The sequence below is a fragment of the Camellia sinensis genome, chromosome 1, assembly GCF_055761805.1.
Source record: "Camellia sinensis isolate YWXY chromosome 1, ASM5576180v1, whole genome shotgun sequence".
In the NCBI taxonomy this organism is placed as follows: domain Eukaryota; kingdom Viridiplantae; phylum Streptophyta; class Magnoliopsida; order Ericales; family Theaceae; genus Camellia; species Camellia sinensis.
This window is the reverse complement of record NC_138961.1, coordinates 236,317,493-236,331,487: the sequence shown is the minus strand read 5'-3', so window position 1 is coordinate 236,331,487 and position 13,995 is coordinate 236,317,493. Positions and strand designations below refer to the sequence as shown.

Below are 13,995 nucleotides of genomic sequence, written 5' to 3'. Positions count from 1 at the left end.
GCCGATATCAAAGAAAGAGAGATACAGAGAATAAGTAAGGTGTAAGGAAACATATGAAGATAAATGGGTAGAGGACTTTTGAGTCTATCTAAAAGGTTTTGGGATTAAATAAAATACATACTTTTCAAAAAAGACTTGTGGGTAATTTGTCCAATAAAATTAATCATATCGTAAAAAAAATTATGAATGAAAATTGTTAACTCATCTGTGTAGTAAGTAATTGGTTGATAAATCAGTACTCACTTAGACTTTGTTTAGAATTGACTTTTTTGTTCTAAATTAGTTACAAAATGATAAAATAACCTAAAAATCTAATAAGATAAAATGTTACATTTAAATCATAATCATTTCATTTTTTTTATTTTTATAAAAATCAAAAAAATTAATTCAAACAAACTCTTTAACCGAAACTAAAATAGTTATAAAACTAAATGCTAACGAAAAAAGTCACATGCCAAATGACAGCTTGTGGTGGATTGTAATTTCTAGTTATTTTTTCATTTGTCAATAACTTTATGTAATGGTAATTTGGGAGTATTTAGAAAATTTTCAACTTCGAGGAAAAGAATAAAGGAAAATATATATTTTTCTAAAGAAAAATTATTCATAAACGAAAATTTTATACAAACCCAAAAAAAAAAAATAAAAAATAGTCCATTTGGTTCTACTTGAATGATGCGTGATTTGGCTCTACTTGATTTCATATTTAGAATTTATTTTTTGAAAATATTTTAAAAAATAGTTAGGTAAAGTTAGAAACAAAAACAAAAAAATAAAATATTTTTGAATTTTCAAAATTTATTTTTGCTAGCAAAAAATGAAAATAGAAGTAGAATGAAATGGTATATATTTTGATTGGAAATGAAAATACTACAAGTCCCATTGACTCAGTTTGATTAAGTTTTTAGTATCTATTTTCTTTTTCTTTTTTCTCTTCAAAATAACCAAAAACTAGTTTGATAAGACAATGATGAAAAAAAACTATTCATAGTTTTCTTTTTTTGAGTGTGGAAATGAGTGTGATTTGTAAAATTGTTGAATGATTTCAGACCTCTATAGTATTAGTGAGTACCTATCAGTGCTATTATTCTTGTTAAATTTAATTTATTTATTCATTTAAGTTTAGATGATTTTACCTTTTTAAAAAAATAAAAATTACAAGTTTTAATCAAATCATATGCATTAAGTCATTTATTGTTTCATTAGATTATGTAACTATTATGGTTGTACCATTTCTGTTTTATATGCTTTGTAAGTCATTTATTATTATCCATCCAAAATAAAAGTTATTTAATATTGCATTAGATTATGTAAATAATATTATAGTTGTCACATTTCTGTTGGGTACATGTGTAAACTTGAAAACTAAGAATAACTTGCTTGGTGACTCAAAAAGATTGTTGAGTAACATCGAAGTCATGACTAAAATAATAGCTTTATTTTTTTATTTATTTATTTTTTTTATCATATAAAATAATAGCTTGATTGAAAGCCTTAGAGACTGGAAAGGGAAATAATAATAATAAATAAAAGAAAAAAAGTCAGTGTAATGATGTTCATAAACATGCCCACATGTTCAACAACCGAAGGAAAATTATAAAGTCCATTGGAAAGTTTTTCGAATGACCAAATAGACCAAAGAGTAGAAAGTATATTTATGTATCATAAAAAGAGTTGGTTCTTCTACTGTCTATGAGTTAGGCATATTTTAAAATTTAAGTTGAAAGTTGATATTTTAATTTTTTTAAAAAAAATAAGTAAAAAAAAATTGACTTAAAAAAATTAGGGTAAATTACACTGACACCCCTGAAGTTTATATTTATTACAATTTCTCTCCTCATATTTGAGAAATTACACTGACCCCCTTTGTCAGTGTAATTATTTGATGGTGTTAACTTTTAAGTTAAAATGACATATTTACCCTTAACCTTTACATATACTTTAAAGGGTAAAATTACATTGACACTGAGAGGGAGATTTATGATCTGAGATTGGGCCGTGACGTTAGCCGGGCAGATTTGGGCCGAGGTATTGGGCTCCAAGATCAGGCCGTGATATTGCTTGGTAATGGCAAAGCCCACGTGGAACCGAGTTATCTAATCTCGGTTTCGTGAAGGCCGGACAGGTGGAGGAACAGCCTAGATGAGGCTCCCCGGCTCACGCGTTGCAAGGTTGTAATGCACGCACCTTAACCCAGTAGGAAGGCCGGTGCTTGGAGCTTGGCCGAGAAGGTCTTTGGCTGACCGGCGTCACCAATCTCTAGCTCAGCGTCACCGAAATACAGTTGAGCTCGGTTGGAATTAAGCCCGGTAGTAGGAAACTACATCAACTGCACTTGGGCATGTTCGGTGTGGCCGTTGATAGCCGAGACAATGTTGCCCGGCTGCCGTGCTCCCAGCAGAGTGGGCTGGCAGTTGGGTTAGGTGATGTATAGCAAGATTTGTGCTGACAGATGGGAAAACAGAGCCACGTGTCGAGAGACCAATGGCAGTAGATTTGGGGCGCAGAAGGGTATAAGAGCATGTCTGCGCCCCCCATACGTTACACTCAAACAACTCCTCTCTCTCTCTCTCTCTCTCTCTCTCTCTCTCTCTCTCTATCCTAAGGTGTGTGTATTTTAACTTGATCATCGGAGGGGTTTTCCGGCCACACACCGCCGGGTAGCTCACCGTTATTTGCTCGCAGGTGATCGGACAGAAACGGAGCTCGGAAGAAAGGAGTACGGGCTTGCCGGAATATTTGCTCCCCGTACAGACACTCCCTGAGGTTTCAATTTAACACGGACCTCCCTTGACATTTAAAAAAAAAAAAACTAATTTAATAAAAATAAATATGAAGAAATATATTTAATTAGTAAAAAAATTATTTATAACCACTCGAAAGATAAAAGTTATATAAAAATGATAATTATTTTTTATTTTTTATTTCTTAACCAAATTAATTTTTAATTTTTAAAAAAAATTCTAAAAATCAAACTACATAGCCTAAGAATCTTTTGACAAGTCATTTCTTACGTTGATAACTTATTTAATTATTTGTTAATTTTACGACATTTTTACTATCTGAGCCCTGTTTGGTAACCATTTTGTTTTTAGTTTTCAATTTATATTTACAAAATTTTTAAAAACTATCATAAAAACTTGTTTGATAATTTTTTTGGTTTATAAATGGTTGTCTCAGTTTGTAAATTTGAGAAAAAAACGTAAATTCAAAAAATGAGTTTATATTGATTTTTAAACAGAAATTTAAAAATTTGACTAACAAATTTTTTTTTCAATTAATCTTTTTTTCAATTAATTTTTTTTTTCAACTAATACTAACCGATGGGGCAATTGGTAATGCTACTTTAAACCTTGGGAAGGGGATTGTAATTTCTAAAATGTGAGGGGTGTCAATGTAATTTACCTAGTGAGGGCAAAATTGGTATTTAAAAAAATTAAATTACTGACATCAATTGACTTAACAGTCAACTAACTGAGGGAGCAATTTGTAATGAAACTTTAAACCTTAGGGAGGGGAATGCAATTTCCAAAAGTGAGGAGGAAACTATAATAAACATAAATCTCAAGGGTGTCAATGTAATTTACCCAAAAAATTAAAATATTAAACTTTTAACTATATTCTCAAACAGCCAAAGTGAATGTTGTTTGTAGGACTTATGATTTGTGTACATCATTAAAATTATCACATCTTGGCTTTGTTTAAAATTTGGTTTTTTGGGCTAAAATTTACAACAAAAAATAATAATAATAAAATAGATTAAAATAGTTAATAAGACAAAATGTTACATCAAACTTATAATCATTTCACTTTTTCGTTTACAAACATCATATCTAATTATAAAAAAATCTAGCCATTTTTTCAAATAAAATTTTTTTAACTTACTAAAATGGCTAAAAGCTAAAATAGTTTACTAAGATATAGTATTCGGCAACAACTAAAAAATTCAGTTTTTTTTTCAACTTTTTGCATTTAGTAATTTTTTAAAAACTTTTTATATCTTTCTAATCTAGTAGGATTTAAAAATAGAATTTCTACTTGAAAAAAAAAGGGGAAATTATAAAAAAAATCTCAAGGTTTCACGTGTTTTTTAAAATAAACTCCATATATAGTTTCAATTTTGACAAATTAAACCCTGGAGTTTCTTCCGTGTTTTAATGTGAACTCTTTATCTATATCTGTTTGACTGAATTAACGGAATCTGGGCAAAATTCTCAGATTCAAGCATACATATTCAAACACTTGTATCCCCTTGTTGGTAACTCCGTTTCGCCTCATTTTTGCGTCGTTGGATTCACCTCATTGTCTAGTTTTCATTCCATTTCTCATATACCTTATTCCACCTCTTTTTGTATGCCGTTGGAACTCCGAAAGTTAGCCAAAGATAAGATTTTTCTCTCTTTGGGCAAAATTTTCAAATTTAAACACACATATTCAAGCACTTGTATCTCCTTCGTCATAACTCCGTTTTGCCTCATTTTTGAGTTGTTGGATTCACCTCATAGCCTAGTTTTCTTTCCACCCCCTGATACGCTTTGTTCCACCTTTTTTTGCATGTTGTCGAAGCTCTGAAAGTTGGCTAAAAATAAGATTTTTTTTTTTTTTTTTTATACTTCGTCTATCTTATATCTCCATACTTCTTCCTTTCTCCTTCCTTTCCACAATTATTCTCTATTTTCCTCTTCCTTCATGGCCCTTCCCTCACTCTTATGTTTCTTTCCGTTCTTGTAAGTCATATACATTCATACTCGACGACACCGCCGCCATTGGAGGTTCGGTGGCCACCACGAGTTTGGTGAAAAGGCCATCAAGGAAAAGGAAAAAAGAGAATAATTGTGGAATGAAAGTAGGAAGAAAGAAGCATGGAGATAGAAAATAAAGGAGGGAAAAAAAAAATTATTTTTTGCCTACTTTTGAAGCTTTGACGGCATACAAAAAGAGATGAAATAAGGCACATGAGGGGTGAAATAAAAACTAGGTCATGAGGTGAATCCAACAAAGTAAAAATGAGGCGAAACGGAATTACGATAAGGGAGATACAAGTGCTTGAATATATGGGTTTGAATCTGAAAATTTTGCCCAAAGAAAGAAAAATTTTATTTTTGGCCAACTTTCGGAGCTCCGACAGTATGCAAAATGAGGTGGAACAAGGCTTATGAGGGATGAAATGAAAATTAGGCCATGAGGTGAATCCAAAGACGCAAAAATGAGGCAAAACAGAGTGACGACGAAGGAGATACAAGTGTTTGAACATGTGTATTTGAATTTGAAAATTTTGCCTAAAGAGAGAAAAATCTTCTTTTTTTTTTCCTCCAACTTTCGGAGTTCCAACGGCACACAAAAATGGGTGAAATAAGACGTATGACGGATGGAATGAAAACTAGGCAATTAGGTGAATCCAACGACACAAAAATAAGGTGAAACGGAATTTAGACGAGAGAAATACAAGTGTTTGAACATGTGTGCTTGAATCTGAGAATTTTACCCAGATTCCGTTAGTTCAATCAAACAGATATAGACGAAGGGTTCACATTGCAACATGGAAGAAACTCCAGGATTTAATTTGTCAAAATTGAAACTATGGGGTTTAATTTGAAAAACACGCGAAATCTTGAGATTTTTTTTGTAATTTCCCCCTAAAAATATAATATATATATATATATATATGTATATATATATATATATATATAATTATTACAAAATCCCTCCTCAATTGGACTTGCTTGATTACTTGACTTAATTGGGCTTCAGTGCATTCAAAGTTTACATTATTGGGCATCGGTTACCTTTTAAGGCTAGTGCTTGATTTGGTTTATATAAATCGACTTGTCCTAATAATGCAAGCACGGCCCATCATCTTAATCTGAATTATGGAAAGGATTTTTTATCAACCGGTCTCAATAATTGTATCTATTACTTATTAGGTCTTAAATGTCTATCTCATGCATCAGGAAGTCCTGTTGTATTTTTTTTGTCCCGATTTACCCCTGCTATTATGCTTCGCACATTTGGTTTGAATTATGTGGTTCTATTTTTTTTTTCTCTCTCTCTCTCTCTCTCTCTCTCTCTCTCTCCCCCCCGGGGCCGGAAGGATCTGGGTTTTGAAAAGGAAGGCAACAAAAGGTTTGGGTATAGAGATCATAATCGGTATGAGAAGGTATTTCATGCACTGTTGTGTTGCAAGAGCCATTGATTGCGCCACTATAATGTTGGGCGGAGATGAAGGGGTCGCAGCGTCGACGACGATGAGGAAGTTTGTGACGAAGACTCGACAATCGAACGGTTATTTGTTGGTGTTAGTAAACATGAGAGCTGCCTCTGTAGCTCTTGGGTTTGAGAGAGATGGTGTTAGATTTGAGAGAAACCAAGAAAATTGACGTGAACGGAGATGGGTGTGTCGATATTGACGAATTCGGAGCTCTGTACCAGTTAATAATGGACGAGCGAGACGAAAAAGAAGACATGAGAGATGCGTTCAGGGTGTTAGATCAGAACGATGATGGATTCATCTAGGTATTTTCAATGCCGATCAGAACTCCTATCTTGTTTAAACCTGTGATAAATTTATCAGTAAATTTGTTGAATATGTTTATTTTTGTATAAAACTTAATAAACTAAACAGTGATAAATTTATCACTTGAAATGGTAATTTTCCTTTTATAATTTTTTTTTACAAACAGTCAGTGATAAATTTATCATTGAATCTAACATCGTCGTTGTCACTATCTTCCTCCATAAATTTATCATTTGTAATGGCGATGATTAAATTTTCCTTCTGCATATTTTTTTTTTTTGTGCAAACAGTTGGTGATAAATTTATTACTGAATGTATCTTTGATTCTTGTGTTAGTTTGTAATGGTGATTGCTTGATTTTCCTTTTGTAATTTTTTTTACAAACAAACAGTGATAAATTTATCACTGAATCTGATTTTTGATTATTTGTCTTGATCTGTGAATGTAAAAAATAATGAAAACTATTTTCTGCTAATGGCTTCTTGTCTCTCTTCTTCATTCTCTTCATCATTTTCTTTTGTTGGCACTAGATCTGAGGAGGAGGTGGTGGTAGTAGTGACATACTGGAGACGAAAAATGGATAAAAAAGTATTGCCGGAGGTCAAAGGATAGTGGCAACAGTGGAGCTTGCCGGAGGTGATCATCAGAGGTCGTCAAAGGTTATCGTCAGCAATCGGAAATGATTGACAATGGCTAGAAGGGGCAATGATGAGTCATGGCAGTGACATGTGCACAAACATGTGAGTTATCAGGAGTAAAATGGGAAGGTGGGCTAAATTATTTTGGAATAAGATCTCATGGGTATTAAATCCGGTATCTGTAACTTCCGTTATGGAAATCCCAATCTGAATGTATAACCAAAAAAAAAAAGTCTCATCAGAGTTTGGTTTGGCACCAACTTTGAAGTCTTTTTAAATTTTTGGTCCCCTCCCCAATTTTATGAGCTATTAGTCTAAAAAAAAAATTAATTAAAAAATCAATAATACAAACACCCATTCTAAATAGCCAAAGCAAAAAATGTATTAAGGAAGAAAGAAGAGTTCATAATTAGGCAAGGAAATAATAATAAGTTTGGAATCCATTTAATTACTGTGATTATACTTATGAAACAAATGTGAGGAATAAGCTTAGAATTAACTGGCAAAGAAAATGTGAAATTATGAGGCACGGAAATTTATTGTATTTTGTCGTTAAATGTCAAATTTAAGGCAATGACAATTTATTTTGAAAGAGAAATAAGCATTTATTTTTAGTGGTTTTTTTTGTGGTCATTGTCTTGTATTGAGTTATTTTGTTTTATTTTTTATATAATATCAAAATCAAGTTTTGAAATTAATATTGACACAACGTGCCCCAATATCACCTGTCCATACCCGATAAAAAGCTAGCTTCAAAAAGGGATTGGTGACTAGGACTATTTAGAACATTTTATTAATGAGAAATGTTTGAGTGTGCAATCTCTTAGTGTGACTTGTGTAATTTCTAACAAATATACGTAAGTTACTTAGTAAAATTATGTAATTTAAATATAAATTTATATAAGTTGACATATAAAAATTTGTCGCTTGAGTTAACTTAAAAAAGGTATTGTAAGTTCTCATAAAGAATGTGTAACTTAAGTCAAAACAATACATAAGTAAATTGCATATCATATACATTGCACATTCAAGAATTTTCCTTTTGGTAACATTGTGAAAGTCGATGTGTTCTACGTTTTGGGTTGAATTTTTTACAATTCTTTTTAAGTATAAATATACGGATCTCCAAAGTACAATGAAAAATTACATTTAACTCTTTTAACACCAACGTGTGACTAAGACAAACTTGTGTCATATAATATACCACCAACCCATAATCTAATGTTTCTTCTTTCCAATAATTCTATCAATTAGGGGTGTTCAGTAGATATATTGATCCGTCTAAATCGGCTGATCCAAACCGATCTAGTCTGCTACATTTTGGATGAATGTGTGATGACAAGCAGATAGAAGCAGACGGATATTGATCGGTTTTCTCCAATCTACTAGTTAGGTTCTCAGGCCACAACTGAATCGTGAACACCCCTAGTTTGCAGCCATTGTTAACATAGAGATTTGTTGGATTATCATCCATGTTTGTAGTCATTATTAATAAAACAGATTGGATTGTTAAAAAAAAAATAAATAAATAAATTATGTTAATAGATTTTATTATGTTGAAAATCTATAAAATGTAAGCCGTTATACCGATTTGCCGCAATCTACTTAATCCACATCCTCCAATCTGACGGACGTTTGCGGATTAATTTCTTCAATCTGTCTACTTTTGGACGGATGACGGATTAAAAATTTCCAGACCATAACCGAACCACGAGCACCCCTACTATCAATAGTCATAGTAAGAATGTTCACAAGTAATTTTTTTTTGTTACAGGAAAATTCTATTCTTCTCTCGCAGGTCTAAGGCAACACTTTTAGCAGAAATTACCAAGATGCCCTGTTGTTCATTTTAAGTTAGAGAATATAACTTGAGAACTTGCCTCGACCTCTCAAGATTAGTTTCGCTTAAATCAGGACTTGCGCAGCGGAGGAGTATTGAACTCACATCAAGTGTTGAGGTAACAATAATTTGATACTAACCTCCTAACTAATTGCGCTATGACCAGAAAGTTGGCCTAAGAAATTTCAAACTTGAGACCTAATCTTTAACCTCCCGACCTTTATCAAGTGTGTTACAAGCCTTGGGTATTCACAAGTAAATTTAAGTGTTCAATTATGTGAAAATCTTGGTTCAATATCAATAAATAGTTCAATTTACATGTAATTCTCGTTTGTAATTTTCTAACAAAGTAGGGACACTTTTGTGACGTGGTTAGGAAAAATTATCCGGTGCTCATGGAACGAACATCACATGTTTGTGCTTCTCACCGATCATCATATATTATATATTTTTATATTATTTAATCACTCAACATAAAATTATAGATCTCGTTTTATCCACTAATCAAAATATTTTTAGGACACCACGTGACCGTACCCCAAAACTATCAAGAATTGTTTTAAGTATCACTTAATTTTTAATTTTTTTTAATTATTATAAAAATATATATAAAAAATAATATGATAAAAATAAATCAATAAGTAAATAAATTACTTATTTGAAGTATTCATCCAAAAAAAACTTATTTGAAGTGTCCTTAAAAAAGGCACAAATACTTCTCTCCGTGGTGAGAGTTATACAGAGTAACCAGCCTAGCATAACGGTCAGTAATCAAATTCATCCCCACCTCAACCTTCTTAATCAATCAAATCCAAGGGGCCCAAATTTAACAGAAATTTAAATTAACAATCCAACGCCCTCAAATTAGGCCCATAAGAACTAGCCGTTACAAAGAGCGTCCAGAGCTCAACGTTCCTTTTCTTCCCTTCCCCATGTATTCCGCTTCTCTTCAATGCTTCAACAACAATTGACTCATCACAAAGATCCAACGTAACGCCTCTCTCTCTCTCTCTCTCCTCTCACTCTCTAACCCACTTTCCGGCGACTTACGATGGATTTGAGTGGCAAGAATGCCGGAGCAGTGACACCTGCGAAAAACCCACAACCCAATGGATCGAAGATTTCAGAAATCTCAAAAGATTCTGAGAATTCAAATCCCAATCTCACAAGCCCTAGTATGAAAGTTTCGAATTCACCAGCAATTAAATCTGCTTCAAAGACCCAGAAATCGGCCTCCAAAAACCCTAACCCAATCGTTTCACCGCCGCAGTATCGGAACAAGATTCGCGAAAGAAAGTTCGTGGTCGCGAAAAGGAACTCCAAGAAAGAGAGAGAAAACTCGTCCAATGTCTCATGTAAGTGCAAAGACAAGGCTGGTTATGCTTCTCACAAGTGCCTCTGTGTTGCTTATGAGAATCTCAGGGCTTCTCAGGAAGAGTTCTTCAAGAATCGGAACAGTATTATAGAGCATCAATATGATTCGGAGCAGTTGAAGAACAGAGAGAATGAGGAAGATAATAGATCTCTGATTGAAACCCTAGAAATTGAAAATAGGTATGAATTGAAAACAGAGGAAATTGAAGCGAATGGTAGTGATGATGACCCAGATGAGATCGAGCAATCGGGCGAAATGGGTAGTTCGAATATCAAGAGAAGGAGAGACAAATTGTTGGAAGAAGCAAGAGAGAGTGTGCCTGAACCTGGGTCTGGAAGAGTGATGCATTTGGTCAAGGCCTTTGAGAAGCTTCTTACGATACCGAAGGAGTCAGATCAGACAGATGAGAAACAATCAGAAGATGTTGGTGATGATGATGATGATAAGAAGGGGATGAAATGGGCCTTGCCAGGACTGCAACAACCTAAGGTGTCCGAAACACAGGTCTCTTCTTCTTCGTTCTGTCCATCGGATTTTTTCGTGACATCAGAGAGTTTAGGTTTGGATTCGCGTGTTTCGTCTTCATTAGATAGCAGCCATGGAAGGTTGGTTACAATAATTTGATTGATTTTTATTCTCTTGTTCCTTCTTTCAATCGTTTGAATTTGGATCCTAATTGGGTTTGCTTTGAATTATTTTCTTGCTTCACTATTTCAAACAGGACTTCTGGTGGTGGTCACAGAAGCCGACGAAATGTAAGCATTTTTTTTTTTTTTTCTAATTCTAAAATGAAAAATGAACCTGTGTGTGTGTTTTTTTTTTAATATTCATTTTTTTCAATGTAGAGTTCTGAATCATCTGGGACCTTTGGTGGAAGTCGTTGGAAGAAGCAGCAGCTCAAAGCAACCCACCAAAAACCCTTCAAGCTTCGAACAGAGGTGTGTGTTTATGGTTTTGTGAAATTGACTTTTGCTTTTAAATTCTTTTTTCTTTGCCTCAATTTACTTGAAATCATGTTAATTTTGGTGATGGATTTTTATTGCAGCAAAGGGGAAGATACAAGGAGGAAGAATTCGTCAAGAAATTACAGCAAATGATGATGGAGGAGGAAAAACAACGGATACCAATTGCACAAGGTCTCCCATGGACAACAGATGAGCCAGAGGTAATTCCATTTAATTTAAGAAGAAAAAAATGGAAGTTTTGCTTTGTTGTACAAATGTTTCTATCTCTAATTTCATATGTAATATTTTGTTGAAATGTGTAGCATGAATATATGCTTTTTGTTGGTTATGCTATCCAAAATCCATATCGAACAAATTTTAGACTTTGTGTCATCTTTCCAAATGAAATCAAAACAACATAATCACTGAGGTTAAGATTGAAAAACTACAGAAAAAAGCAACTCATTTCAAATGCTATCGACTTCCAAAAAAAATGAAATATTATTGGGAATGTTCAAATGGCAACTTACTGGATTTATATATATGTATATTCTTTTGGGGTGCAAAAATGCCAGGTTGAATTATTTTATGCCATGCTTTGCTAAATGCTTGTAATCGGCAGTTTAAGTAATAAGCCTATATGCATGTCTGGACTCTCCCAAGTTCATTTAAATTGATGTGGTCGTTGATGGTATTACAGTGCTTAGTAAAACCTGCCGTCAAAGAAATCACAAGGCCGGTTGATTTGGTGCTGCATAGCGATGTGAGGGCTGTGGAGCGTGCTGAATTTGACCAACAGGTGCATTTTTAACTTTCTTTAAATATTTTTACACAGGGTTTTCATGTATTAATCAGTTGTTTTGGACATATAGAGTAGGCTTTGTGTCATTACTAAAGTCTTTACCATTCACTGAGTCTACAAGATTCCACGTTCTCGTATTACATGGCAATAATGAAATGCCCTTTATTGAATTACCTTTTAATTTTGCTTCTGTGATTGCATGCATATTAGGTGGCTGAGAAGATGAGCCTTATTGAACAGTACAGGGAGGAAAGGGAAAGACAGCAAAAGGTACATGACAGAAAAAACCTTATGGGTGTGTTTTGGTGATATTAGTCTTGGTAGTTTACTGATATATGTGTGAATGTTGAATTTTGCTCCTGTAGTTAGCAGAAGAAGAGGAAATCAGGAGACTACGAAAGGAGCTCATTCCAAGAGCTCAACCTATGCCCTATTTCGACAGGCCTTTCATCCCGAGAAGGTACCAGATAAAATCCAGAATTTTTTTAGCTAGACATGGCTTTTCCATTTGAATATGAATAACCAAAAAACCTACTGAATAGAGAAATTATTTAGTAGGTTTGGCCTATAGGACACATGGTGTGTCTTTTCAATATTAGAAAAACATATGATCCTTCTATTTTCTATACAAGAAGATCATGTCTATTTTGGTGGGTGGCGTGGTAAGCTGAACCTGCCAGATAACTTCTCCTACCAAAGACTTCAAACAGACCCTCTCCTTCAAATGATTTTTAAAAAGCAATATGTAGTTTGTATACTTTGCTTTCTTTCTTCTATTTTTATATACATTTTTCCCCTCTCCTTCAACTTACTGTAGTTGCACAACTTTTCCACCATATTTTATTGATTAGGTGTTGTCTGGATCTCCAAACAAGTTTTCTATGTGTCATTTGACTGGCACAAGTGGTGTAAACATAACAATGTCCCTTGTTTGTTTCGGGTTATTTTCAGGTCGATGAAGCATTGCACCATACCCAGAGAGCCAAAGTTCCATTTACCACCACAACACAAGAAGATCAAGTGTGGCATGTGTTGGGATGATATGTTCACACACCAACAATGAAATGCAGAGAAGGAAGACAAAATTAAAAAATTTCGTAATTTTTTTGTTGTCAATTGCCAATAATGTTGAACTTTTTTTTCTTCTTTATATGGTCTCCAATATTACTTGTGTATATGAAAGCAATCAATTTAATTGCAATTTTGTCCATTTCAATGAAACAAGTGATGGTAATGTTGTATGCACAATGGTGTGCTATTTCAATGAATATTATCTCATAATCATTCATTTCTCTAGTGTTGTTATTTACCTTGTTTTCTTTTTTCAATCTTTGAAGCACAAGTCATGTATGCATTTTTGTTTGAAGTTTTGCTCTTGCCCTTTGTTTGTTTGAGCATTTTTTAGATACGTGTTGGTTAATCACATAGAAATCCAAACAAAGCCTATATATTTAATTAGGACAACCTCAAAATACACATTTTGTTGACTTCTTCTAGTGTACGACAGGGTAAACTTGGGTAGTTAGGACTTAGGACAGGAATAATGAAGTTTAGTTCACACCACCTAAAAAAAAAAAAAAAAAAAACTTCACAAGACTTGACTTTTTAGAGAAAATGAAGCAAACTTCACAAGACTTTTTAGAGAAAATCAAGCTTTTGTGCTTTCACCATGTAAATACACATTTGGTGACAAAATCTCAAATGTATCAAAATGACTTTCATCAAGCATTCCCTTTACAAAACTTATTTAAAAAGACAATAATTGTGAAGGGAAAAAAACACAGGATACAATTTGACTCATTGGGATGGTTTGTGTTTTTAGGATAGTATTGAAAATGTCACAAGATACAAGTATAGTATTGAAAAATAAAAAAAGGAATTT

General features: G+C 33.3%; 1 protein-coding gene across 1 annotated transcript; it reads left to right on the top strand.

Annotated features, from left to right (window-relative positions):
* The first annotated feature begins 9,721 nt into the window (after window positions 1–9,721).
* LOC114275233 (microtubule-destabilizing protein 60) lies at window positions 9,722–13,405 on the top strand. The gene is made up of 8 exons (XM_028217237.2): window positions 9,722–10,972; window positions 11,089–11,122; window positions 11,213–11,305; window positions 11,413–11,532; window positions 12,012–12,110; window positions 12,324–12,383; window positions 12,479–12,573; window positions 13,065–13,405. Exons 1-8 carry the CDS (start codon window positions 10,044–10,046, stop codon window positions 13,174–13,176), a joined length of 1,542 nt encoding a protein of 513 aa, XP_028073038.2. The 5' UTR covers window positions 9,722–10,043; the 3' UTR covers window positions 13,177–13,405.
* Window positions 13,406–13,995: the final 590 nt, after the last annotated feature.